The sequence below is a fragment of the Myotis lucifugus genome, unplaced genomic scaffold, assembly GCF_000147115.1.
Source record: "Myotis lucifugus unplaced genomic scaffold, Myoluc2.0 scaffold_73, whole genome shotgun sequence".
NCBI classification, from domain to species: Eukaryota; Metazoa; Chordata; class Mammalia; order Chiroptera; family Vespertilionidae; genus Myotis; species Myotis lucifugus.
This window is the reverse complement of record NW_005871121.1, coordinates 813915-841553: the sequence shown is the minus strand read 5'-3', so window position 1 is coordinate 841553 and position 27639 is coordinate 813915. Positions and strand designations below refer to the sequence as shown.

At 36.0% G+C, this 27639-nt stretch overlaps 1 protein-coding gene across 2 annotated transcripts; it reads right to left on the bottom strand.

Annotated features, from left to right (window-relative positions):
- Nucleotides 1-331: 331 nt before the first annotated feature.
- On the bottom strand, nucleotides 332-27306 carry ZNF800 (zinc finger protein 800). 2 transcript variants are annotated; one of them, XM_006090495.3, is made up of 5 exons: nucleotides 27102-27305; nucleotides 20596-20691; nucleotides 7412-7555; nucleotides 3298-4993; nucleotides 332-2091 (listed from the first exon to the last, which is right to left on the bottom strand). In XM_006090495.3, coding segments are annotated over exons 1-5 (1998 nt in total). In that variant the 5' UTR covers nucleotides 27163-27305; the 3' UTR covers nucleotides 332-2090. The 2 variants fall into 2 exon arrangements, with proteins under 2 accessions (XP_006090557.1, XP_023611096.1); XM_023755328.1 differs by having other exon boundaries at nucleotides 332-4993; nucleotides 27102-27306.
- Between the last annotated feature and the right edge of the window lie 333 nt (nucleotides 27307-27639).

The following is a 27639-nucleotide window of genomic DNA, read 5'->3' as shown; positions in this document are numbered from 1 at the left end:
TTTTTCTCAATGACCCACATATTTTTGACAGTCCTTGAACCCTCTGTCTTTCCTTTTAAATTCCTGCTGTGTAGCCCTAGAGTTATGACAGAGAAAACATGTGGAAACAGGTGAGTGAAGTAAGAAAATTCCAGCAATTGGGCTCCCCTCTTTCTTCCATACAGTATTAAGCAGAGAAAAGACTGACATACAAATGAAAGGCTGTAGTAAAGAGCTAACCCAAGCTTTTTAAGAATTCTCTTATCTTTTCACTGATTATAGGTACTTAAGTCTGGAAAATATCTTTGGAATATGTCTTGTGTGTAGGAATGCATAAAAGATAACACTTTGCAAAAGTCAAACATACATGTTTAATAATGTGCAACTAAAGAAGATGGTTTATAAATGAAATACCACCTACACATTTAGTTCCCTAAATATATTACACTATTAATCATTAAAGTTAGACCTATAAGTACAAGTTTTCCATATGTGGAAAAGTAAATCTGTTTTTAAATTAAAGAGAAATTATAACTCTAATTTTTAAAAATAAAACTATCAAGATATAATTCAAGTGTAGCTGCTCAGAGTCACTGAATAAATTTAAATTTGATAATAAAACATTTAAGTTTCAACCAATGCACCTTTGTTGAAGCACATTTAGCTGAAATAACTCCAAGTCTGGTTTATTTCCATCACATATAGTACATTTTTCCAACAAGAGCATGTACATTCAATATAGAACATTTCCAGCAACAGTTACAGTCTTTCTAGTTTCCTTTCACAGTATATTTTAGTGCAAAGCACTGGGAAGGGTAAATGTTTCTCTAGCTATAGAAGTATTTTATTACGACCTTGTGGATCTTCAACATTTTAAAATTTTATACAAAAAGTATATAGATGGACAGGGTCCCTCCTAAGTACAGGTATGAACCTATATAAAAACATGGTATATTCTCTGCTGTACCTTTTAAAATTATAATTTGACAAAAATTACTAAAAAATAAAATATTCCCTAAAAAGTACAAAAGATTGATACACAAAACCTGTCCAAAATTTCATAAAGATAGGTGTACTTCTGTTTTTCCTAAAATCTTGATTATAAAAATGAACAAGAATTCATTATTTTCCAAATTTTACAGTAGGAATCAAATATCTAAAGTGGTCATTTCAGATTTTACTTGGGAGAAAAAAATCAGGATTTACACCCCCACCTGCCTTTTTTAGCAATATTTAAAGAAATAAACTAGTATCATAAGAAGTGGTTGTGCATGGATTGTCTGCATCCATAAAATATCGGTAAGCTATTTACTACCTTCATATTAACATTAGTAAATGTGTGGTCTTTTAAAAAAATAGAAACTGAAAAATTAAGTTGCATCTATCATTAAAGTGCTTTGTATAAAATTTAAAGAAAAATAGGGGAATGTTAAATTTTCATAAAAACCTCAGATGTTTACAAATGAAAAATGTAATGATCATGGGTGAAAATGAACTGGAACTTTCCTGTAAGTATATATTTTCGAATGAAACTTCCAAACATTTAAGTGCTGGAGAACAAGTTAGAAATAAATGAATGTAAAAATAATTACCAATAATTAGTAAGCTAAATATGTATGTGTTGATACTAATTTGTCTTTTGGTCTTAACATACACTCACTAGGAAACCAGGTATCTGTACAATCCAGATGACAATTTTGCCAAATAAAGTGGAACAAAACTAAAATCACTAAGATATCAAGTCTTTGTCAATTAAAAATCACCAGTGGTGATTATATTCTTCAGGCTGTTGATCGCTTTAATCAACAAATTGTTTGAAAAACAAAATTTGCAACATTTTTGTAGACACTGGTTAGCTGATGTACTGTGATGACAATATGTAAATGTCACAGCTACTTGAAAGTGCTGGGAAAGGCAGTGCCTTTGAAACAGTGGTTAGATAATTATCCTTTTAGTGAGAAAACAGCAGTTACAGTCAAATATTTATGAAAATGTTTTTTCTTTTTTTTTTTCTCATAGTACCATCTGAAGACGTTTAGTGGTTCTAACACCAATTTAAAGTCTTTCCACAAATATGAACTCCAAACCTTTTCGTACATCACTTGAAGTTATCTGAGGAGAAATGGAATAAATGAACACTTTTGAGTTCACCAATCAAAGCTTGTTTTTAAAATTATACAATAGTAAATGACTTCTAAAGAATGGTTTCATCACAAGTTTTCCACAAAAATAGAAAAATGTTATAATCAAACCACAACATTTAACCTACTCAGCACTCTTTATAACCTGAATCCAAAACTAATTTAATACTAATTAAATATATTAATTGCCTTAACTCAGGGGACACAGGTACTGAAGGCAAACTTTAAATTAAAAATATAAAGAGACTTGAAAAAACAAGGATAGGGAATCTACTCCTTATTTTATATTGTCATTTTAAAAATCTACATTTGTTCCAAAACCTCCTAAGTATTATTTTTTCTTTCTTCCCAACAGGGATTTCACTTTTCTTGCAACGCACAACCACACCAAAAAAAATTTTTTTTAATCCCTATTTAATAATATTAACTATATTTTTTAACTGATTACCAAAAAGGTCATTTAAGCAAAAAGGGGAAAATAAGAGGATTTGGGATCTAAGTAATCATTCTTCTCATAGATCAAACTTAAAAATGGTAACTGACACATACTCCCAAGGAGAAGGAAAAAGAAATTCCAAACTTTTATCGTTTCCCCCTTTGCCTAGAAGCACTATGTTAAATGTAAATAATAATGCTAATCATTTTAAATTCAATTTGGGGATTTTTTTTTCTGAGTGCAGCACTTTATTTAGCTGTCACAGATTAATTTTTACAATAATTACAGTGCCTCAAAGGACTTTTTTCCTATAATTATCGCCTTCACAAATTCATTCTAATATAGTTAACTTTTCTACAATGCATTTATTAGTAGACTAAGTCACTGAATCAAATTAAACCTGTGCAAAGTTAAACAGAAGACTTCTATTGTAAACATAAGCCAATATAAATGTATTATTTTACAACATAGAGAGGAAAGCACTGACCCTGTGCCATCTACCTATAGCTATATTGCATTGTCCTGTGGAAGATAAGTTCTGAAGTTAACTTTTGTTCCCAAGCCACTGGAATAAAGGTCACTGAAGAGGAAATGCAATATGTGCATCACTCTTGCAGTTCCCATTGCCATAAGATATATGGAAGCAAATGTGTTAAAATGGAACCAGCTATAAATTATGGTCAAATGATTTTTTTAGTTCGATGGGGAGAAAAAAGCAAAACTCTGTTAACTGTTCCTCACCAGACAAGAGCCTTAGATCTTGTACTTCGGCCTTTGGTTTTGTTTCCTTCAGGTGAATTGGAAGCATTTGCCTTATGAGTTTTCTTATGATGTTCAAGATAAGTCTTTTTGGCAAATGCCTTTCCACATTTATTGCATCTGTGAAGAGAAAAGTTTTTTGTGACTTTTACTTCAATACCAACGTCAGCTACTTCATACTTTTTACTAGGAGAGTTAGAAGTGCCATCATGTTTTGAATCGCTATGTTTTGCTTCATCCCTCGAAGGGCCTCTTTTTGCCACTTTATTTAGAACAAAATCAATGGGCTTTTTTATAGCTCTGATCTCCAAACTGGCTGTTATTTTCCCAAGGTAGCGGGATGACTTTTTATGAACCACAGTTATATGTCGTATCACATCGCGCTTCCGACGAGTTTCATAAGTGCAAAGAGGGCACTTGTAGAATTTAACATAAATGTTATTCCCATCTGTGTGCAACTCAATGTGTTTAGTCAAGTTCTGTTTGGAAGTAAACTGACGTTTACAAAGTTTACAGTAAAGTTGCTTAAAGTCAAAGCCAGCTGAAAGTTTTGGTTTCCTGGTTTTTTGCTGGCCACCTGCAGCAGACGGACTGGCTGATTTAGGGCTTTCAGAGTCTTGTTTAACTGTATTTTTCTGTGCTGCCGGTGTGTTCTTTTTTTCATTTGAATGATTTGTTCCCTTTAATTCATTCTGTGGAGAATGGGTAATGGAAGGGGGTGAAGATTCTACAGAATCTGCTGGTTCAACTTTAACTTTTATTTCTGAACTGTTGGCAGTATTATTAGGGCCTTTCTCTCTTTTAGAGTTTGTCCCAGAAAGAGTTATCTTGTGAGCCATTTGCATATGTCTTTTAAGCATTATTTGTGAACTATATTTCCTCTTGCAAAGGAGGCATTTGCATGCGGTTAAATTGTATTCAGCCTTTGAAGACGACTTTTGTTTTCGAGTCTTAAAAGATTTTTTAGGAGAAACAGAATCCAGGAACAAAGGTTGCCCAGGCTTTGTTGCTATATCAGGAGTAATTGAATCCCTCCTTAGTCCTCTATGAACTTCATCAAAATGCCTCCTTACATTCGCTTTTGTAGCAAATGATTTACAACATACTGGACAACTCCTACTTAATGGAACTAGAACATTCTTACTGCGTCCTTTAGAGGTTTGGTTTGGATTCTTTCGTGTCTCAATGTACTTTTTTAATTCTTCCATCTTTTTCTTATGTACTTTTCGAATGTGACGACGAACACCTCGTCTGGAATTAAATTCTTTTCTACAAAGACAACATATCAACTGGTGACCAAAATCAGAATTGTCAGAAGTTTCTAAGTCAGCCTGTGATTCCTGAGGTTGTTCTTCAGATGTGGGTGCAACTTCATCTGCAACCATCTCAACAGGAGGGGGCTCTACAGTTTCCACCTCTGTAACTGTAACTGGTACTGTTTTAGAATGTTCAGTGTCACTTTCCGGTATTTGAACTTCAGTTTGTTCAGGAGTAGTACTGCTTGACTCTGTGACTTCAGTAGGATTATCAGTCCTTGAAATATACTGAAACACTGCATTTTGATTAGTTTCTATGGGTTCTAGCTTAATAATATATTCTCGCTTGTCCACATTTGGATATATGGCTTCTAGGAGATCATTTATGGCTTGGCTTTGTTTATCATTTACATCAGGAAGGTCTGTTAAGAAAAAATAACAACATTTTAATCCGGAATAATTAGCCTGCTATATATAGCCTTCTAATATTTTTTAATGTATTATGAATGGCTATCTTAAAATTTATATTTCTGGTTCATGTTCATTTTCATAACAGCATTATCTCTTTTCAGTATTTTATGAAGATAAAAACTAGTATTAAACTAAAATTTGCTTTAAGACCTCAACATAGTATGCAAATGATAAGAAATAGATGCAACAGAAGAGCTACTTCCACTTTTAAGTGCCCTTAATATAAAATATATAAGCACATGGGCATCCTAAACAATAAAATATTTCATCTTTTTAGGCAATCAAAGTTCTCATTACCCAAAATGGATAAAACATAATGAAGAATGTTACTACATATAAAAATAATTTTTTTAGAAAATGTAACAGCATTCCTATTAACCTTATCCATAACAAATTAACTATTCTAACTGCATGGAGACATACTTATGGAAATGAAAAAGAAAATTCGTAGGAAAATATATAAACATGAGTAACATGATATATAGAAGTATTTGCTAAACCCAGTCCTATTATGTGTCTCCTTAACATGAAACAATTATATTAAAACAAATGATTAAAAACTATAGATTTATTCCAAAAACAGTTAGTTTTGTTTACTTGTACAATAATTACACCCTCTATAGGCAACTAAATATTACTATTGGAAGAGAGTTGTCTAATACTATTTAGGTTTCCACATACAACTCTAAATTCTAGCTGTTACTTATTAAATATAGCATCAAATTATCGGTTTAGAAAACAAGATATGATTCAATATAGCTCTTCTCATGTACTTCCTTTTTAAAATGGATGAAGTGTCTATAAGAAGAATAACACTTTCACAACAGTATCTCTAGAATGAGTATTGCCAAGAAGAGAGCACAATAATCCTGCAAATCCATTTACCTACAGCATTTGGGCAAAAGTTGTTTGTATGGAAATAATACTAATAAATAATAATATAAGAATAAACTCGTTTCACATACTCGCAACTGTAAACCTAATTTTGCCACACCCTGTATTTCCCTAAGTCATACTAAAAAATAACAAGGATTAACTACCAGAAAATTAATTTATTTTTAAATATACTTCACTGATTTTCTACAGAGAGGAAGGGAGAAGGATAGAGAGCCAGAAACATCAATGAGAGAAACATCAATCAGCTGCCTCCTGCACACTGGGAACATGCCCGCAACCAAGGCACATGCCCTTGACCGGAATCGAACCTGGGACCCTTCAGTCTGCAGGCCGATACTCTATCCATTGAGCCAAACCGGTTAGGGATTAATTTATTTTTAATGGTACTTTACTTAAAAAGTTAGATTTGAAACTAATGTTTATAGACTTTTCATTTATATCTCAATGATATCTTTTTTATAATCTTTTCATTTATGTCTCAATTAAAAAATAGTATGTAGCTCTAACAGCAGTATCCAAATATGAAATTTTTATTTCACTTATGTCTTATAATGCTTTAAATCAATCTCATGCTGATATTTTAAGTTTATATTTCAATCCCATCCCATAAGTTGAAAAACGCACAAAATCCATAATGCAATATAGTACCACACTGGCAAAACAAGTTCCATATTTTGTAAGCCCACAAGAGTTAAATCCCTGAACAAAAAATTATGAAAGTAAGCTATTACTAAAATATTTTAAGGAATTTACATGAGTTCTTTAAAGCAAGAAAATAACACCATTACAGCAACCTAATTATACAGGGGCAATACACTTAATTCAACAAACATCTGGTTCCACAAACACTTTATTATTGGCCTACTATCTGCCTTCCTCACATTAAGTTATTTCAGATCTCAAGTTAGCCCATAATACAATCTAATTTCTGGTAAAATGACTGATCTAAATAAATTTCACGGAGAACAAAATTGATCTTCAAACAAGACCCAGAAAACAGTAGAAAGATTAACACTCCCATGAAATCATTTACTCATTCTTTCTTTGCTCTATTCCCAACCTTCTCATTACTTAAGAGGAATCTTAGTAAATTATCAGTCATATCTGGTAACAAGATGTTAAAGACGAAAAATACCAATATCCCCTTCAAGAATTAGTATTGTAACTTACATAAATCTTGACTATAAACTATATGATCCATATGAACATTCAAAAACAATATTCAATATTTTAATACAAATAAATATACTCATAAATCTAACCTCATATATCTATAGGAAAATTCAAGTGAAAAGCACAAGTATAAAAGTTCATATCTAAGAAACTGAATATAACACTGAGTTAAGTTTTTAATTTTATTCACTATCATTAAATTATCCATAAGTGGATATCCATAATTTAACACAAACATAGTTGTAATATAAGAATACTTAATTGTAAAATGCATAACTGAATAAATGACTGAAACTTACTGTCATCCATCTGGAGACTTGGTGGGCAGTAGAATTTTTTGTGGGTAATTAAATTTGGTAATCCTCTGAAGAGACTTCGGCATAATTTACATTCAAAAATAGTGTCCACATCTTTTAATAAAATGTGTTTCAGTTGTTTAGTTCCTAAGGAGGGGGAAAAAAAGAAAACTTTACACAAAAGGTAACTTCAATATGTACTTTTAAACTGAACAACCATTGTTGAGAATCCAAAAGTGCAGTTTTACTTGTTAAAAATGTTATACAGACATTTCCAATTATTACCACAATGTATTATTCACAATTTATTTATAAACTAAGCTTTAAGCAAAAATCCTTCTATCATCTTATCTAGTAAAGAGGTAATATGCAAATTGACCGTCATGCCATAATAGTCAAAGATGGCTGCACCCACAGAGGCAAGGATTCCGCAAATTGACCGTCATGCCATAATAGTCAAAGATGGCTGCACCCACAGAGGCAAGGATTCCGTAACACAAGATGGCTGCACTCACAGCGGAGGCCGAGTTCCCGTAACAAGCCTTAACGAGCAATCAGCAGGGACCTCAGGTCGCACCCTGGCCCTGGCACCAGGCTGGGGGACCTCAGGCCGCACCCCTGGCCCTGGCACCAGGCTGGGGGACCTCAGGCCATGCCCCCACCCCAGCGCCTGGCCAGGGGACCTCAGGTCGCACCCCATACCCCAGTGCCAGGCCGTGGGACCTGAGGCCGCGCCCCCCACCTGGCGGAGCTTGACAGGGGACCTCAGGCTGGCGGAGCTTTACAGGGGACCTCAGGCTGCACCCCACAACCACGGGGCTTGACGGGGACCACAAGGCACACCGCACCCCCTGCTTGGAGGGGCTTGACGGGGGACCTCAGGCCGTTCCCCTCACCCCGGCACCAGGCCGAGGGACCTGAGGGTGCGCTGGGGAACCTGAGCTTGCGCCCCCCGCCTGGCAGGGCTTGATGGGGGACCTGAGGCTGCATCCCCCACCTGGCGGGGCTTGACAAGGGTGGGGCCGGCCGGGTCTGGATCTCACCCAATGAGGGTGGGGCCAGTTGGGTCTGGGTCTCGTGCGATTTTGAGGTGCCACGAGTGTGCGGGGACTTAACTCTGGGTCCCGCTGAACTCCCCAGACTCTGACAGGAGGAAGATTTTCATATACATTTTACTAATTTTCTTTCATCTCTGACATTTCTATTATAGAGAAAGGGAAACTAGCAATATTAAAATATTTCCTCTAATTAATCCCCTTTTAATGTGCACGAATTTCATGCACTGGGCCACTAGTTTGGATATAAGGACAACTAAAATTGATGCTATTTTTCTAATTCTGAAGTCAATCAATTCTTGGGATATCCCAACAGTGGTCCCAACATCTATTTGATTATCAAAATGACCTGGGAATAGAGATGTATGTGATCCACCCTCAGAAATTCTGATTCTATAGATCTGGAGTGGGACAGAAAAATTAAATGTCCCCATCCCCTCCCACTCCCTGCCAAAGTTTTTCCCTGGTTCTTCAAGCTTACTTCGGCATTAGGAAGTAAATATGGAGTTTTGTAACACATTTTCCCGATTCCTTAAAGAAAGTCAAAACTGCCCAGCCAGAATGGCTCAGTGGTTGAGCATCGATCTATGAACCAGAAGGTCGCAGGTTTGATTCCCGGTCAAGGCAAATGCCCAGGTTGCAGACTCAATCCCCAATGTGGGATTTGCAGGAGGCAATGATTCTCTCTCATCATTGTTTCTATCTCTCACTCCCTCTCCCTTCCTCTCTGAAATCAATAAAATTTTTAAAAAAAGGAAGTCAAAACTGTGTCACAGGATTGTCTGTGACTTTTCTTTTTTAAATCAGCTCAAATTACTTCAGATTCTGGGCCAACAAAGGATTATGGCCATTTAGTGTGAGAGTAGATCTTGTCCATAATTTTGAATTTTGTTTAAGCCTCTTGATACCGCTATAAATTTACTCAAAACCTTTTTCCCTCAAAAAGTTACTCCAATTGCAATTAATTCAATATTGACATACTAGTTTAAAGCCTGCCTTTCTCCACTAAGATTATAAACTCCAAATTAGCCAAGACCAAGTATGTCTTACTTATAACTACAAAGTATTCAGCTCTAATAGTGCTCAATAAATATTCGTTAAAGAAGTGGCAGTGATCTAGGGATTCTAAGCATTGTGACAAAATATCAAAAGGCAGAGAAAAAATAAATGGCAGCAAGCATCTAATCTTTAAAATAGAAACAGCCACCAGGAATAAAACACAACTGGAAGGTCTTCTGTCACTACTTCCTACAGGTCATTGCCACAGATAAATTGAAAAAATTGACCTGCAATGCTTTACTAATTAATGATCCTTCAGTTTTCTCAAATAAAAGGAAATGATAATATTGATTTAAATTAAAAACAAATGTGTCCTGAGAAATACCTTTAAGACCATCTAGGTGTAAAGTGTTCTTTCATTCAACAACTATTTGACTCTCTGTGTAAGCTCTGGAACTACTAAAGAATAAACACAATCTTACTAATATAATTAATATTGGCGGGTCCATAAAAATATTTCTGATTCAACCTTTGCAATCTGTTTACATTTAATTTTCATATCATCATTTTGTATTTTATCATCATTTTGAAAATAGACCAACCTTCAAAATTCTACTGAAAAAAGAATGATTAGCATAGTGGTTCTCAACCTTGGCTGCACATTAGAATCACCTGGGAATCTTTTTAAAATCCTGATTTCTGGGCCTCATCCTCCGGAAATTCTGTTTCTTTGTTACTAATGTTGTGGCCCCACCCCATAACAAAGAAACAGAATTTCCGGAGGATGAGGCCAAGAAATCAGGATTTTAAAAAGATTCCCAGGTGATTCTAATGTGCAGCCAAGGTTGAGAACCACTGGATAAGCAGGTTATCAGAACTTTACTGTCTTTAGAGGTTCCAATTTTGATAGTCATGTGACCTTAAAGAGCTGTATAATCTTTGCACTTTGACTTATCCATATTTAAAATGAACAAACCAAACCTATCTTGGAGAAATTATTAAAGCAGATCTGAACCTAAATCCACCCCAAATTATACATTTGGGTTTCTATTAGAAAATATATATATATAACTAGAGGCCCAATGCACGAAATTCATGCAAGAGTAGGCCTTCCTTCCCCTAGCTGCCAGCACTGGCTTCCCTCTGGCACCCGGAACCCAAGCTTCCCTCGAAGTCCCAGCTTCGTCTGAAAGGTTGTCCAGAAGGATGTCTGGAAGGACATCCAGTCTAATTAGCATATTACTCTTTTATTATTATAGATGAAATAATTTCCACCCCTTCCCAAATCTAAATTAATGTTTATTCTACTAGACCAGCGGTTCTCAACCTGTGGGTCGAGACCCCTTTGGGGGTTGAACGACCCTTTCACAGGGGTCGCCTAAGACCATCAGAAAACACATATATAATTACATATTGTTTTTGTGATTAATCACTATGCTTTAATTATGTTCAATTTGTAACAATGAAATTGGGGGTCACCACAACATGAGGAACTGTATTAAAGGGTCACGGCATTAGGAAGGTTGAGAACCACTGTACTAGACCATATTACCACAAAATCAGAAAACATAAATTTAAAAAGATTCAGAAGATAGCCTGGGTATTATTTTTTATAAAAACGTAAATTCATATGTGTGCGTGTATATGTACATACATATACATATATTTGCATAGTCCATTTCACATTACACAATATATATTGGCAATAAACTGCTATTTCTAGTTCACAGTTAAACTCCCAAGTGATTGACAAACTATAAGTGGTAGACTAAAAAAAGTACTTTATATAAACAACTCTACTGATCTACATAAAGTTCTCAGGAAGTATTGTTGAGTGTAGTACCAATAGGAAGAAAACAAAAACTTTTTGCAGTTTAATTCTAATTAAAAGACCTTCAAGACCTACACTAAAGATTCAACTCTGCCTTTAAAGATAGTCAAAAAGGACTGAAGAGGAACACAAAAATAACCTGAACTAGGTTAACATAAGAACTCAACTGAAGAGTTACATAAAAAGTACAGCATGAGGTTATACATTTTTAAAAAACTACTTGTAAAAATATAAGACTGCATTCCTACTAGTAAATCTGACATATCACTGTCTACCAGGCTCTCAATCGACCATTAAAAAACCAATACCAATTTCTCATATATTTCTAGTTATAGAGTAATATTCAGTTTAGAGTGCCCAATAAGCATCCAAAAACAGAAAAGTATTTGGCTCTAATTAATCAACCTTAATTATTGATCAAAAATGCTCCCCTACCCCCACCTCCCCCCACCTCTGCACACTCACACATACAAAACTGTTGTGTTGATCCAGGCATACTAAATGTCTTTCAGGTTGACGGATATACCAAATTCTATCTCTCTTACTTTTCAGGCCTTCACCTTTTTTTTTTTTCTCTCTTATGAATTCTTCCATTTCCCTGGTCTGGCTCACTTGTAATCCTTCAGATCTCATGTTATATGTCACATTCTCCAGGAAACCTCTTTGACCCCTCCTATTATTTTTGTTAAGAATTTTTCATCTATACCCTCCTAGTATCCTATACATCTATACTATTACCCCACTACCTTATAATTACTTTTCTGTATCCCCATTTACCTGGAAGCTGTAAAAGAACAAAGAAGAGATCTTTAATGCTCACCAATATATTCCCAGTCGTCAGGACCATGGCTGATTAACATTTTTTAAATAACATATTGAAGAGCTTTCTTTATATGTTTAAGAAAACCATCTATTTATATAAAAACCCTGGGTGTAACGCCTCATGTCTGAAGCTCAACCAACCGGAAGGAAGTCAGTCCTGCAGGGGTCATCTTGGAAACGGCTGTGCCCTCCCCGAGCTGTTTCCCACGAGGGCGAGGTTTCAGGCAGGAACCCGCCCTCGGAGTGTGGATGCACTGAGTCCTGGGTCCTCTTAGCAACAGCTGTGCCCTCGCCAAACTGTTTCCGGTAAGGGCGAGGTTTGAGGCAGAAACCGGCCCTCGGAGCATGGATGCACTGAGTCCTGGGTCGCCTTGCCAAGCCTGTTTCCCAGGAGGGTGAGGTTTGAGGCAGGAACCAGCCCTCGGAGTGTGGAGGCATATCTTTAGAAAGTTTTAATACATTATATTAGAGGTCATGGTGGTACTATTTTACCCACAGCATCTACAGGAATTGCTGCAAATTTACTTCTCAGTGGAAGGACCTTTCATTCCCAATATAAATTACCCATTCCATAAATGAAACTTCAATTTCTAGACTCGATATAAACAGTGAAGTTGCTAAAACTATTAAAAAGGCCCAACTTCTCATTATTGATGAATACACCATGGCATCCAGTCATGCTATAAATGCCATAGACAGATTACTAAGAGAAATTATGAATTTGAATGTTGTGTTTGGTGGGAAAGTTCTCCTTCTTGGAGGGGATTTTCGACAATGTCTCAGTATTGTACCGCATGCTATGCAATCGGCCATAGTACAAACGAGTTTAAAGTACTGCAATGTTTGGGGATGTTTCAGAAAGTTGTCTCTTACAACAAATATGAGATCAGAGGATTCTGCTTATAGTGGATGGTTAGTAAAACTTGGAGATGGCAAACTTGATAACAGTTTTCATTTAGGAATGGATATTATTGAAATCCCCTGTGAAATGATTTGTAATGGATCTATTATTGAAGCTACCTTTGGAAATACTATATCTATAGATAATGTTAAAAATACATCTAAACATGCAATTCTTTGTCCAAAAAATGAGCACATTCAAAAATCAAATGAAGAAATTTTGGATATACTCAATGGAGATTTTCACACATATTTGAGTGATGATTCCATTGATTCCACAGATGATGCTGAAAAGGAAAATTTTACCATCGAATTTCTTAATAGTATTACTCCTTCGGGAATGCCATGTCATAAATTAAAATTGAAAGTGGGTGCAATCATCATGCTATTGAGTAATCTCAATAGTAAATGGGGGTCTTTGTAATGGTACCAGATTTATTATCAAAAGATTACGACCGAACATTATTGAAGCTGAAGTATTAACAGGATCTGCAGAAGGAGAGGTTGTTCTGATTCCAAGAAATAATTTGTCCCCATCTGACACTGGCTTCCATTTAAATTGATTCAAAGACAGTTTCCCATGATGCCAGCATTTGTGATGACTATTAATAAATCACAAGGACAAACTCTAGACTGAGTAGGAATATTCCTACCTGAACCCGTTTTCGCACATGGTCAGTTATATGTTGCTTTCTCTCAAGTTTGAAGAGCATATGACGTAAAAGTTAAAGTTCTAAATACTTCATCACAAGGGAAATTAGTCAAGCACTCTGAAAGTGTTTTCACTCTTAATGTGGTGTACAGGGAGATATTAGAATAAGTTTAATCACTTTATCAGTCATTGTTTGCATCACTGTTGTTTTTATATCATGTTTTTGTTGTTTTTATATCATGCCTCTGTTGTTATATCCTTTTATTACTGTTTATTAATAAATTTATATATTATTTTCATATACATTTTACTAATTTTCTTTCATCTCTCACACTTCTATTATAGAGAAAGGGCAAATAGCAATATTAACCCTTTGCGGTCCAATGTTATTTTTGGAATTCAGTCTGGTCCAAATTAATTGATGGGATTGAATGTTGAACTTTTTAATGTTCTTATTGCTCGACGTTGGACCTGCTCCTAGCGCCTGGTCTGTGGAGTCAGCCTCGAGGTTGGACTGAAAAGGGTTAAAACATTTCCGCTAATTAATTCCCTTTTAATGTGCACAAATTTCTTCCACCGGGCCACTAGTCTCTATAAATAAGATTTTTCTAGTCTATGTAGAGTGGACTAAAAAATCAAAAAAGGGACCTGAAAGATTTTCTAATTCTACTTAAACATTTTACCAATGAGAAAAATACTTTTAATTTTTAATTCTATAAATACAGACACAAAAAAAACACGTTTTCCCCAAAGTTAGTTTCAGTAGCCATTTAAGGTTTTTTGTTTTTTCCCCATGGGGGTATAATAACTTTATTTTAATCAGCTACCATTTTCTAATTGCTCTGCTAACAATCAGACACAGCCAACCATTGTGCCTTCGTAAGTAGCTAAAACCTGAGACAACAGACATGGTCATCTAGACAGCACCATAAAGTTCTTCCACAGCTCTTGATCCTGGAAAAGAGAAAGCCATGGTGCCTTCCTCCTAATTATTCCTTTTCCTCCCTCTTTCTTACCCTAATTATCTTAGACATCACTAAATACTACTTACACAGATCACCAATCAGTATTTTTCAAAACACCAGCCCTCCAAAAGGTATGGTTTTTGATGCCTAGAAATTAACTAATTAGTGTATATTTCGGATTCTCACATAATAGGTGTGTAATAAAAATTAATTAAATCTCATCCAGGGTTTATCTGGTGCTATTCCTTAATGCCAAATACACTGTATAAACTGGCAAAATAAAATGGTATACTGCTGGCTTTATACTGCTGAAGACACATGAGCTCAGTCTTCAGAATATCATCCGGGCATTGCAAGCAAATCTGTAACTCCTGTCAAACCTTCTGAGTTCCAACACAAGCATGAAAGAAATTTGTAACTAATCATGCCTTAACATAAGTACTTAAAGGTAAAAAGTAGAAAAACTTAAGAAAATTAAAATTGTTATCTTAAAACTACCACTTACAAGGCTTGGTTAAAAAAAATCACGAGGGTACCCAACTGGCATGGCTCAGTGGTTGAGCGTCAACCTATGAACCAGGAGGTCACAGTTCGATTCCTGGTCAGGGTACATGCCCAGGTTGCGGGCTCAGTCCCCAGCTGGGGGGTGTGCAGGGGGCAGCCAATCAATGATTCTCTCTCATCACTATTGTTTCTATCTCTCCCTCTCCCTTCCTCTGTGAAATCAATAAAAATATATTTTAACAATATATAAAAAAAAATAAAAATCACGAGGGTAATTGTGGAACACTGCCACATACTACAATAAATTTAAAAATACAATAAAATTATTTTAGTGCCTAATTAATGAATCTTTTAGTTTAATTTAACAAATATTTATTGAACACCTATTAAATACCAAGTACAATGTTATTATTCACTGGCGACATGAAAGTGAAGGGTATGATCTATGCCCCTGAGAAATTCCCAGACTAATATAATGGCTGCTCTCCTAGGAACATAGCCCCAAATAACATGCTTTGAAGATGAATTCAAAAAACAAGAAATCAAACAAATCTATTTTCTTATTCATCCAAAGACTATTTGATCTTTAAAATATCTAGATTGCAAATTTCCTAAAATTGCTATGTAACAACAAACAAAAAAGGCAATCCCTTATATATCTCTGATAAATCACAATTCCTTTGCTTACAGAGACAGGACTGAGGTGTCATCACCCAGTCACAGCTTATACTAAACTGACATTAATGTTGCTTTAAGTAGGAAAAAAAAAACCTTCAAAGAAGGAAAATGACAATAGCAAATATACAAAGCTAATTCTCATTTTCGCTACAATTTATTCCTCCTTAAAATTCAAAAAACTGTTGTGCCTTGTACATAGTTGTATTGTATTCCGTAGGCAGAATCTTTTTCCTATAATATACATTATCTTTACAGTATTATATATTTCAAGAATTAAAACAGTTGTCAACTTCATATTAAACCAGTTTTAAATACTGGACAAAGTTATTATCCTCTCTTTCTCCCTATTTTTCTATTTCTAACCTTAAGATAATCCATAGCTTTACCTCTACCATAAGACTAAAAGACTAAGAAAGAATATTAAACTCAATTAAATCCATTTTAATAAATGTCTCATGAAAGTATAAATATTTTTGTTATTTAAATATTTATTTCAGTTTAGGGAGAAAGCTCAGGAAGGAAGGAAGCTAAAATACAAATGTGAATAAAAGGAGGAAAATTTGAAGACAGCAAGTTACAGAAGTGATCCTAGAGGATAACAGCTAACGCAAGGCTCCAGCAAAGAGCAGAGTACAGTAAAGGTGGTACCACAAGTCAGGGATTCAGAGCAAATGACATGTCTCCAATCACCCAACCATCAGGGATGTCAGAGTAGAAAATCTGTACGTTGAAGCAAACAGTTTTCTAAAAAAAAAAAAAAAAAGAGAGAGAGAGAGATATCTATGGACAGATGTCAAACAATAGTGGATTGTATTATTAATAAAGCAAAGATACATGATATGCACATTTGGCTACCATTTATATTATGAAGAAAATGAGGAATTTATGTTTGTATATGCATAGAAGGTCTCTGGAAGAAGACACAAATCATGTAGCAGTGGTTGCCCGAGAATAAAGAAACTTATTTTTATATATTGTTTTGTACTTCTTTATTTTTTTTAAGCCACAAGCACAATTCCAAAAAAGAAAAATCTATTCAAATTAATTTACAAGTCAAGCACACTGAAATAAAAAGCTATCAAAGGTAAAGAAGGACTTGTAATTTAAAGCCAGAAAAAAAGGCTAAAGCAAAAGCTGAAGTGTGAGGCAAAGAGAATGGGTCAAAGTTGGTCATGCGGTCAGTAGTACAGCACACATGGGGTTGGGTGGACCTAAAAAATGAGTCAACTCCTTCCTCAGCCTTTTATGAACTTCCAGCTTGGACAGGAATTAATACCAGGTCACAGACAGCCCAGTGTAGGCAGGAGAAGGTGAGTCACTTAAATAGAGATGATAGCACAGCTGCAGACAATTATCTGAGCTTGAAGATAAAGGTAGATAGCCTAATATGACTACTGCCAACCTGACTTAGCCTCTAGTGCAGGGGTCCTCAAACTTTTTAAACAGGGGGCCAGTTCACTGTCCCTCAGACCATTGGAGGGCCGGACTATAGTTTAAAAAAAAACTATGAACAAATTCCTATGCACACTGCACATATCTTATTTTGAAGTAAAAAAACAAAACGGAAACAAATACAATATTTGTATTTGCATGTGGCCCGCGGGCCGTAGTTTGAGGACCCCTGCTCTAGGGTTAACAAGAACAAAAGCAAGGACTTCAGAGTTTTACCTTCAAATATCTGTCAGATATATAACACCACCATGATAGTTCTTTAAATGCAATGTGTGTGACCCAGCTTATTGGAAAGAACCTAGAAAGAGATTAGTTACTCAAGGCAGGCTTGGGAGTAGAGGAACTGGGAGGAACCTGCAAATCTCAGGTTGGGAAGGGATCTCAATCCCTCCAAACTTCCATCTTACCCTCCCAAGGTTTTAGTCAGGCACCACTTGAACACCTCAGTGCTAAAGAAGAGCTACCTCCGTAGACTTTAGATTATCCAGATATGTAAGAGATTATCTTGAAGAAATTAAAAATGCTTAGCTATGAGATACATTAATAAAGTAAAAAGTTCGTTTTTATTGATTTCAGAGAGGAAGGGAGAGGGAGAGAGAGAAAGATCAACAATGAAAGAGAACCATTGATCGGCTGCCTCCTGCACGCCCCGGATAGAGCCCCCAGCCCAGGCATGTCCCTTGACCAGAATCAAACCTGGGACCCTTCAGTCTGCAGGCTGACGCTCTATCCACTGAGCCAAACCAGCCAGGGCTAAGAAATTCCTTTTTAAATCCATAATTAGTTTCCTTATATCAGTCAGCATATTTCTAAATCACCTCTAATTTAAATTATTGGGTACTTAAAGAATTAAAATTATAGTATTTTCACAATTTGCCTAAATAAAAAATAACTGAGAAGGCAAATCTGTTGGGGATATTTAATTTTTTATATATTTTTATTAATTTCAGAGAGGGAGGGAGAGAAATAGAACATCAATGATGAGAGAAAAATCATTGATCGGCTGCCTCCTGCATGCCCACACTGGCGCTTGAGCCCCCAACAGGGGCATGTGCCCTGACCAGGAATCAAACTGTGATCTCCTATTTCATAGGTTGATGCTCAATCACTGAGCCACACCAGCCAGGCTGCTGGGGACATTTTAAAAGGAACATACTACAAATTTCACAGTCACTTTTCTTTAGCTTAAACCAGTGGTTCCCAACCTTTTTTTGACCACGCCCCACCTAAGCATCTCTAACATCCTGATGCCCCCTCTGTGACATATAATTCTTATTATTCAAAAAGTGAACTCCTATTCATGTGGAGGAAGCCTAAAAGGCCATTAACTGGGTGTAAACAAGCTTCCAAAGAACATGGCATCCATGAAAGAGAAAAATAAAAGAATGAAAGGACAGTTGAAGTACTGAGGAAGAAATCACTAAGAAATTGCTTAAAAAAATAGTAAAAACATGAAGTGATATGAAAAAATACCAAATAAAGTTTCAAAACATATAATAGAGAACGGAAATGCATAAATATGTCACAATATATATTTACATACTGTGTTATGAGGCCCCTAGAACCATAAGAAATGCAAAAAATTCACTGTTAATAACTCATTCTCGAATTGCCCCCCTTAAAAATCAAATTGCCCCCCTTTGGGTCATGTGCCCCATGTTGGGAACCACTGGCTTAGACAGTAAAGAAATGCCAAACACAGAAAACAGGTATGACCACAGTTCAACAAGGAACAAATAATTTCATTTTTATATATTCATCTTTCAAAATTAAAAAATATATACTTTTTGAGTATAGGATCTTGCTGAAAAGGTATTTTCTATAAGACAAAGCATTTATGAATGAACCAATTCTAACTTCTTAATCAAATAACACTATAAAACTGAAGTAGTAGAAAGTAACCTTATTAATTCCATATTATGAATTTTTAAAAAGCAAAGAATATTACTGAGTATGAAAAGCTATTACCTTCATTTCCATGATATAAGAACAAAAAAAAATTTTATTGCTATACTAAAAGTAGCTAACAGAAACTCTTACTACAGAAATTAACCATTGTTATGCCAGAAATATATTTAAATACAGTCCCTAATAACTAAAATTTTAATTGTATTTACCATAGGAGAATTTAGTCTATCAATTATTACTGTTAGCCAAGGGTAATTATCAAAAGTAAAAAACAAGAAACACCTAGGTTATACCACTAACCAACATGAGCACAGATATATGGCATATGCACAATATTTACTAAATTAAATATACATAAAAGCAATACCATGAGGACTATAGATGAAAAGTATAATGGATCTTAAAGAGTCAAAGAAAAAAACTTTTTAGGTTAAGAAACAATTTATTTCTTAGAATCCTAAAATAAATTAATATGTTTTTCCTTAACAATGTTTTAAAAACAAGCATATCAAAAAAGTTCTCATCAATACAAAACATGTGGTTGCACATCAATTATCTTTTTTTTGAATCTCAGTATATTTTCATTAAGATAAATATTAACATATTTAATATTTATCTTAATAATTTCATTAAGATAAATAAAATAACAAAAGATAATCCTTTAAGTGTCCATCAGTTTGCTTGTTCATATTTGACTCAATAGTCTACAATGTCAGAGAAGCCAAATCCACATGAAGTGAACAAGAGAATAATAAGAATCACAGCAACTTAAGATCTTACTGATAAATAGCTCTCAATCATTTATATGTAGTAAGCAACATCTCCTTAAAGCAATGAACTACAACTACACAAATACACTTATATATCTATTATAATAATCTAATGGAAAGAAACACTAAACAAATGTAGCTGACTTATTTTAGCCATCTTGTGCTCTATTATAGATATTCAAACTCTATAAACTCCAGGGTTACGCAGAAGAAGGTGAGTCACAGAGATGATAAAGTAATTAATCTAGGACAAGTGACATCTGAGACATTGTGAGTAAATAACCCACTCTTCTAAAACTTAGAAAAACCCAATATAATTTACTACTGCCCTTTGAGAGTTTATAAAGAACATGTCAAAAAATAACAATGAATCTTTAAGAGGAGGAGGCACTTTATCAGCAGATACACCACATAATATATTTCTTTAAACCATAGTAAATAAGTTTATTTTAAAAACCAATATATAATATATAGTACTGAAAAAGAATCTCTAGATCACATATTAATTCATCCACTTTTTAAAAATACATTGAAAATATATTTTAAAACAGTGTATACATTTTAATTTAAAAAAATTATTTCTAAAGATTTCTAGGTAGTTTTTAACTACTATGTGAAGACTGAAAAAAATACATCCTAAATCATTCATACCTGATCGAAAGCACTCAATTATTTGTTGAATACCAGATTTGGATGTCTGTAGTGGCTGCTGTAACAAAGGAGCATCTCCAGGTTCCAGGATATAAACTACATGGAAGACAAACACCCACCCCAATCCCCACAAAAAAGGGTTATTTAAATCATTTACTATTGAAGAAAAACAATGGTTTGCTATAATCATGTAAAAGACAATCACACTTGTATATATTTCACCATCATCTTCGTAAGACAAAATGAAATAATGGGGAAAAATAACTACAATCATTCTCAATTCAAGGCTAAAATAAGACTACTTAAAGCTAGATAATAAGTTTAAATGCAGAGATTGTCCTATCCTGGTATTATTTAATACATATTTGGCATGTTTGCCTTTTTATTGTCCTTGAGAGGAACCACTCTATTTAACCAAAGTTGTTAGGACAATGATGGCCTGGCCACCCCTCATAATCCATTCCAAACCCTCTGGACAATTTAGTACAGCTCTCTGGGCAACTGTGAGAGCAAAATTCAAAGACCACTGCCTAAGGAAAGAACTGGTCACAATGATAGATGTACAAAGAATGTGCACTGCAAGATGAGTGATAAAAAAAAACTGTGGTACATTTATACCATGGAATACTATGCAGCAGTAAAAAAGAAGAATCTCTTACCCTTTGAGACAGTATGGAGGGACCTGGAGAATATCATGCTAATTGAAACAAGTCAGTCAGAGAAAGACAAGTATCACATGATCCCTCACACGTGGAATCTAATTAACAAAATAAACTGATGCACAGAATAGATCCAGAGACCTGAAGCATGGAACAGAGTGCAGAATCTCAGAGGGAAGGCGGGGGAGGGTGGGTGGGTAGGAGGTAATCAACCAAAAACCTTGTATGCATATATGCATAACTCATGGACATGGGGGAGGGGTTCATTGGGGGGAAAAGGGGGGCATATGTAATACTTTCAACAATTATTTTTTTAAAAAAAAATTTAAAAAGAATGTTCACTGCAGCACTCTGTAGCACTGTAAATAATTGAGAAAAATTTCAAATAACCTAAGAGTCTCAAAAAGAACCAGACTAAGTAAACTAATAAACATCCATACAGCAGAATCTGACTACTGTTAGAAGGCATGAGCTAGATCTACATATACTGACAACAAAGGATGTCAATAATAGATTATTAAGCAACAAAAAACAGGTTATAGAACATCTCATTTATATTAATATATATTTCAATACATACACAAAGAAATAAATTTAACATACACATGTATATGTAAACACAAAAGGTCTGATGGGTTACCAACAAAACTTAAAGGTTCTGTTAAGGTGGCAATTTTCACTTTCTGCCTCACACTTCACTAGTACTTCAGAGCCTGGGCTTTTATACGTGTGCATTTGAGAAAGTATACATTTTTTATAAGAACATTCCCATTTTAAAAATGAATTTTTTTTCATATACAGAGGTTTAGATGATCCCTGCTTTCCAAAATTCTCAGATTAGCTGTATAAATATGCAATAAATTAGATGATATTAATATGAAACAAGGTAATGAAAAGGAAAACTGAATTTTCTATCAGATATCCAATGAAGAGAGATGGTTATGTTGGAGAAAACCAGCCACTTTAATTACCTCTTTTTTTAATGTTATAATGTTTTACTCAACTATTAATTACCATGTTCACGCAGGATCATCTGCTCAGCGTGGGGAGATAAGGACGGTTACTTCAGTCATGTGTGCTGCTACTACTTCAGGGCCTGGGCTCAGACAGCACTTAGCTCTCTGATAAGGGGCTAAAGCAGCCTTGGGCAAACTACGGCCCGCGGGCCGAAATCCGGCCGTTTGAAATGTTTGAAATGAATAAAAAAAAAAAAGACCGTACCCTTTTATGTAATGATATTTACTTTGAATTTATATTAGTTCACACACACACTCCATCCATGCTTTTGTTCCGGCCCTCCAGTCCAGTTTAAGAAACCATTGTGGCCCTCGAGTCAAAAAGTTTGCCCACCCCTGGGCTAAAGCCTGCAGTCCTATGTATATAGACTCTGCAGCCTTAGATTCTCTTTTAGGCTTATGCTCAGTGTACACAAATGGGAGGAACTATGTCTCAAAACCAAGCCATTTCATTAAGCAAAATTCTCCTAGTTTTAAGAGACAGTATAGGGGTATTTTAAATGAATCCAGAACATACACAAATACAACTTTTTTTCTCTCATTGATTTCAGAAAGGAAGGAAGAGGAAGAGAGAGAAACAATGATGAGAGAATCACTGATTGGCTGCCTCCTGCACATCCCCCACTGAGGATGGAGCCTGCAACCTGGGCATGTGCCCTTGACCGGAATCAAACCTGGGACCCTTCAGTCCACAGGCCGCCGCTCCATGAGCTGAGCCAAACCAGCTAGGGCCACAAATACAACTCTTGAGAACATCTGACACGGCACTAACTGCACTGATTAAGACTCCAGACCTGGACTGTGTTGAAATTCTCTTTCTGCCATTTACTAGATACAACCAAGGAAAATGAAAATCTCTGACCACTCTTTTCTCATCTCTAAAATGGGGATTGTATGAGAATCAAATTAGCTAATAGCGGTAAACTGATCAAAAAGGAGCCTGGAATATACTTAGTGCTCAATAAATGTTCTATCCCCACCACCACCACCACCATCATCATCACCACCACCATGTGCAAAATCAATTGGCTTTTCTGATATCAAAAACTGAAATCTTTTCCAAAATCCAAGAGAAGTAGAATTCAACCCTTAGAGAACCAATATCAGAAGTTTGTAAATAGACTGGTGATACCATTTATTTGGATTAGATAGATCTCTTTCCAGTACTTGTACTTTATAACTCATAACTGTTCTTAAAAATAGTAATAACTACACAAGAGAAGGTAAAAATTATACAACTGTAAAGAACCAAAAGCTTCAAGGTCTGGCTCTGTGGCAAGAATTCTAGAAAGGGAGAATGAAAAGATAGCAATAAATAAGGGAAGGATAAAGAAAAAAATGGAAACTTCTCCTTAGAGCCCCCTCTCATCTAGGTACAAGCTCCACATCAACTTCCATTCCCATGTGACAACATCTGACTTTAAAGCTCAACTAAATTCTGTTACCCATCACCTTCGAACCCTGCTATCACCAGAACACATATACCTCTTAAGATACCATTCAAAATAACCCCAGGATTAGCTTAGTTACGCAAGGACACATCCACTTGTATACACATCTGTGTAGTTCCCATTTAAGTCTTTCTTCATTAATACAAAAACTTTATTAATATTTTCATAAAATTTTTTACATATCCTGTCATCCCCTCCCAAGATCAGGTTATACAACCATTTAGGAAAAACAAAACAAACATCTCCCTCCAACCAAAAACCCAAACCCTCAGAAGTTAGCATCTTTCTTTACATCCTTCCAAGAACACACTTTCAGAATAAAAATAAAAATAGAGTATTGTCTCCTACCTTAAAACAAGCCCCTTAAAAGATCCTTCTACTAATCATGTCTGGGAGTTGCTTTCAAATAATAGAGGGTGTTGGAGCAGTTGGAGGGTGTAGAAGGAAATCATGGGGAGGGGAGAATAGACATGAAAAGAAATTGTCCATATTTTGATAACTGATGGGAGTTGTGCAATGGTTATATCAGGTTCCTTATACCATTCTCTCTACAATTGAATGTTTAAAATTTTCTATAGCAAAAAAAAACATCGTTAAAATATAACTAAGGCCCTGGCCAGTGTGGCTCAGTTGGTTGGAGCACAGTCCTGTACACCAAAAGGTGGCAGTTCGATTCCCAGTCAGGGCACATAACCAGGTGTGGGTTCCATCCCTGGTCCTGTGCATACGGGAAATGACCAATCTATGTTTCTCTCGCTCTCCCTCTCCCTCTCCTTTCAACTCTCTAAAATCAATAAACATATCCTCGAGTGAGGATTTAAAAAAATTTTAATTAAAAAAAATAATAATAACTGCCCAATAGGTGTGACTCAGTGGTTGAGTGTCAACCTATGAACCAGGTCACAGTTCAATTCCCAGTCTCCTAGTGGGGTACGAGCAGGAGGCAGCGGATCAATGATTCTCTCTCATCATAAATGTTTCTCTCTCTCCTTCTCCCATCCTCTCTGAAATCAATATTAAATAAGAAAATACATACACTGACAGGCTTACAATACCACCTTTCACTACAAATTGACCCATCCTATCAAGGCCTCCTCAGAAACCACTGCTCTCATCCAAGGAACTTACCCACTATTCATAATCCAAACCAGGACAGACTTCTCAGGAGAGCCAATTAAAAGAATGTTTCAAACATCATGTCATCTTTTATCATAATATATTCCTCTCAGTGCTGGAAACATCCTCCCACTCAGCACCTACTTTCCTCTGAAATAATGTCAATTAACTACTAAGTTAACAAACTTCTAGCTTCCACTGAACTAAATGCTCAAAAAGTGTTTAATTACTATAACTAAGAAAGCAAAGAAACACCAACTACCTTTGACCTACTAGTCTGAAACAAAAACTGCATGGAAAGCTTAGGGTAAAAGAAAGTTGAAATTTTTTAATTAATTCAACTTGTCTCATTTCTTGTTAATAAGGGGGGGGAAAAAGAATCACAAAAGTTCTAATACAGGTTTAAAAGTTCAACTCTAGAGCCCTGGCTGGCACAGTACAGTGGTTAGAGTGTCTGCCCGCCCAAGGGCACATACCTGGGTTGCAGGTTTGATCCCAGGCCAGGTCAGGCCTCATGCCAGAGGCAACCAATCAATGTGTCTCTCTCACATCGATGTTTCTCTCTCTGTGTGTGTGTGTGTGTGTGTGTGTGTGTGTGTGTGTGTGTCTCCCCCCTCCCTCTCTTCCACTCTCTAAAAAAGCAATAGAAAAAAATAACTTTGGGTGAGGATTAACAAAAAAAGTTGAACTTTAGAAAGCATCTTTAAAATGACATTAAAGTCTCTAGAAAACTCTAATTACCAGAATACACTAAATAAGATATGGTCATCTTTTACCTGTCTACCTCTTTCCACTCAAAAGTCCTATAAGGGAATGACATTATCTGTTTTGTTCACCACTTCTATTCCCATTGCCTGGAAAGTGTCTAGTCACCTAGCTGGTGCTTAATAACAACCTGTCAAGAAAATGAATCAATGAACTTCTTCTTGAATACGATTATTTATTAGTTCAACCTAAATGACTTGAAGTACTCTTAAAAAAAATAAATAAAAGGTCAGTGGGATACAAGGCATTCACAGCCTTCTACTTCAAAACTAGTAAATTCCATTCAACACTTGCTAAAACATATCTTCACTTCAAATAATACACAAAATATGCAGTGTGAAAGGGTGCTGAGAGTTAAGATAGGTAAGGGGACAAGCGAATAGAAACTGGATCCCGTCATGGGATTAACTCTTGTATTAGCAGAGGTGTTACTGATTTTCAGCAAATCAGTGGGGATAGCGTCATTGTACACATTTTATTCTCCTGTGGACCAAAGTTTTCTGAAAGTGGAAGTTCTTCCCCTTTACCATGGCCAATTTTTCCCATTAAGCAAAAGAGTACTCTAAACTCTACTGTGATAAAACTGAGTACATTAGGACAGTTAAAATTCTCCAGCAAAAAGCAAACAAAGTATAGTGTCCTAATAACTTTTAGGTCAAAAATAATACCACCTGTCTTTAACTAGAATAAATTAGCATTTATTGGGTGTGGAGGTGGTGTGTATTCAATGATTCCTTTTAAGTTGTACCTGTTTATGACAAAGCACATCAAACTTCTAAGTTGAAAAACTACCAATAGTTTACAGATCACATTTATCAAATTAAAGTTTTCTAAGTATCCTTCACGAGACTACAAAAACCAAAGTGTTCATTTCACAAATTCAACTTTTGAAAGTTCCACTGAATAAAATGTCCTAAAAATATTCATGCATCCTACGCAAATAACCAGATTTTTTTTTTTTTTTGCAATACGGTATGTTCTGTCCAAGAAAATTTGTAAAAGGTTGCATTTGGCAAAGCCTGATTCTCCCAATAAGTTGAGTTCAACCAACTTTTTCGCGCTCAAACTGAACTCATGCGTAGGCTTTAAAGCGCTAGTCCCTGATCAAAATGCCTACGAAACTTAATTTTTTCAAGTTGAAATAAAACAACCTTCATGAAGATAAATACTAGTGTGCTACTATTTTTCCCCCCTTCCTCTTCCATCCTAAACATTTACAGAGCATGGGGTACACTAACTGGAGGCTGCCTTGAAAGAAAGAGGGTAACTGATCTTGTGGAAAAGATTTAAGGTGACACCCGCAGTGCTTTATCCAGGGGATCGAGCAGGGGAGACCTCCTGTTTGCACAAGCATTTATGCTAGGCTACGGGGAAATGATAGCCTGCTTCCTTGGGCATGGCTGCTGGGGCAGGAGGAGAAGCGAGCTGGAAGCAAGCAGCAGGCGGGGCGAGCGGCTCTGGGGGAGGACAAAGTGACGGGAGGAGAACGGGGTAGGTACCTGGTTCACAGCATCCGTGATGATGGTGGTCAGTCTGACAGTATTTGTCCCTTAAAGGCATTTTCAGTGGGCGCGACCTACTTTCCTTTCACTGTGAGCAGCTCTTCATTGCGGCTTGGCTGCGGGAAGAAGCACAAACCAGTCACTCGCCCTGAACTTCCTGGGGGGCCTTTTCCAGGCGCGTCCCCTGCGCCCGCCCTCCGCGGTGCCTCCGCGGGCCCGCTCCTTCTCCTGGAACCGGAACCGAAAAAAAAAAAGGAAAACGCACGAAGGCTTCCCGGGCCGAACCCCCGCACAGGAAACCCGTTAAACCAGGAGATCCGAAGCCTCTCGCTTATGTAGTGCATAAGTTTGGAGTCTTTGCTCTCAGCTCTCCAAGGGAGCAACGGTTCATGTCCTGAAAGATTCGGCTTTCGGGAATTACACTCTAGGAGGGTCTGGTATGGAATACTAAGAAGAGCTAAATGAGTCAGGGTGTCTTCAGTCAGTCTGCGTCTTTTTCTTCTCCTTGAGAACATCTCCGTAGTGAGCTCTAGGG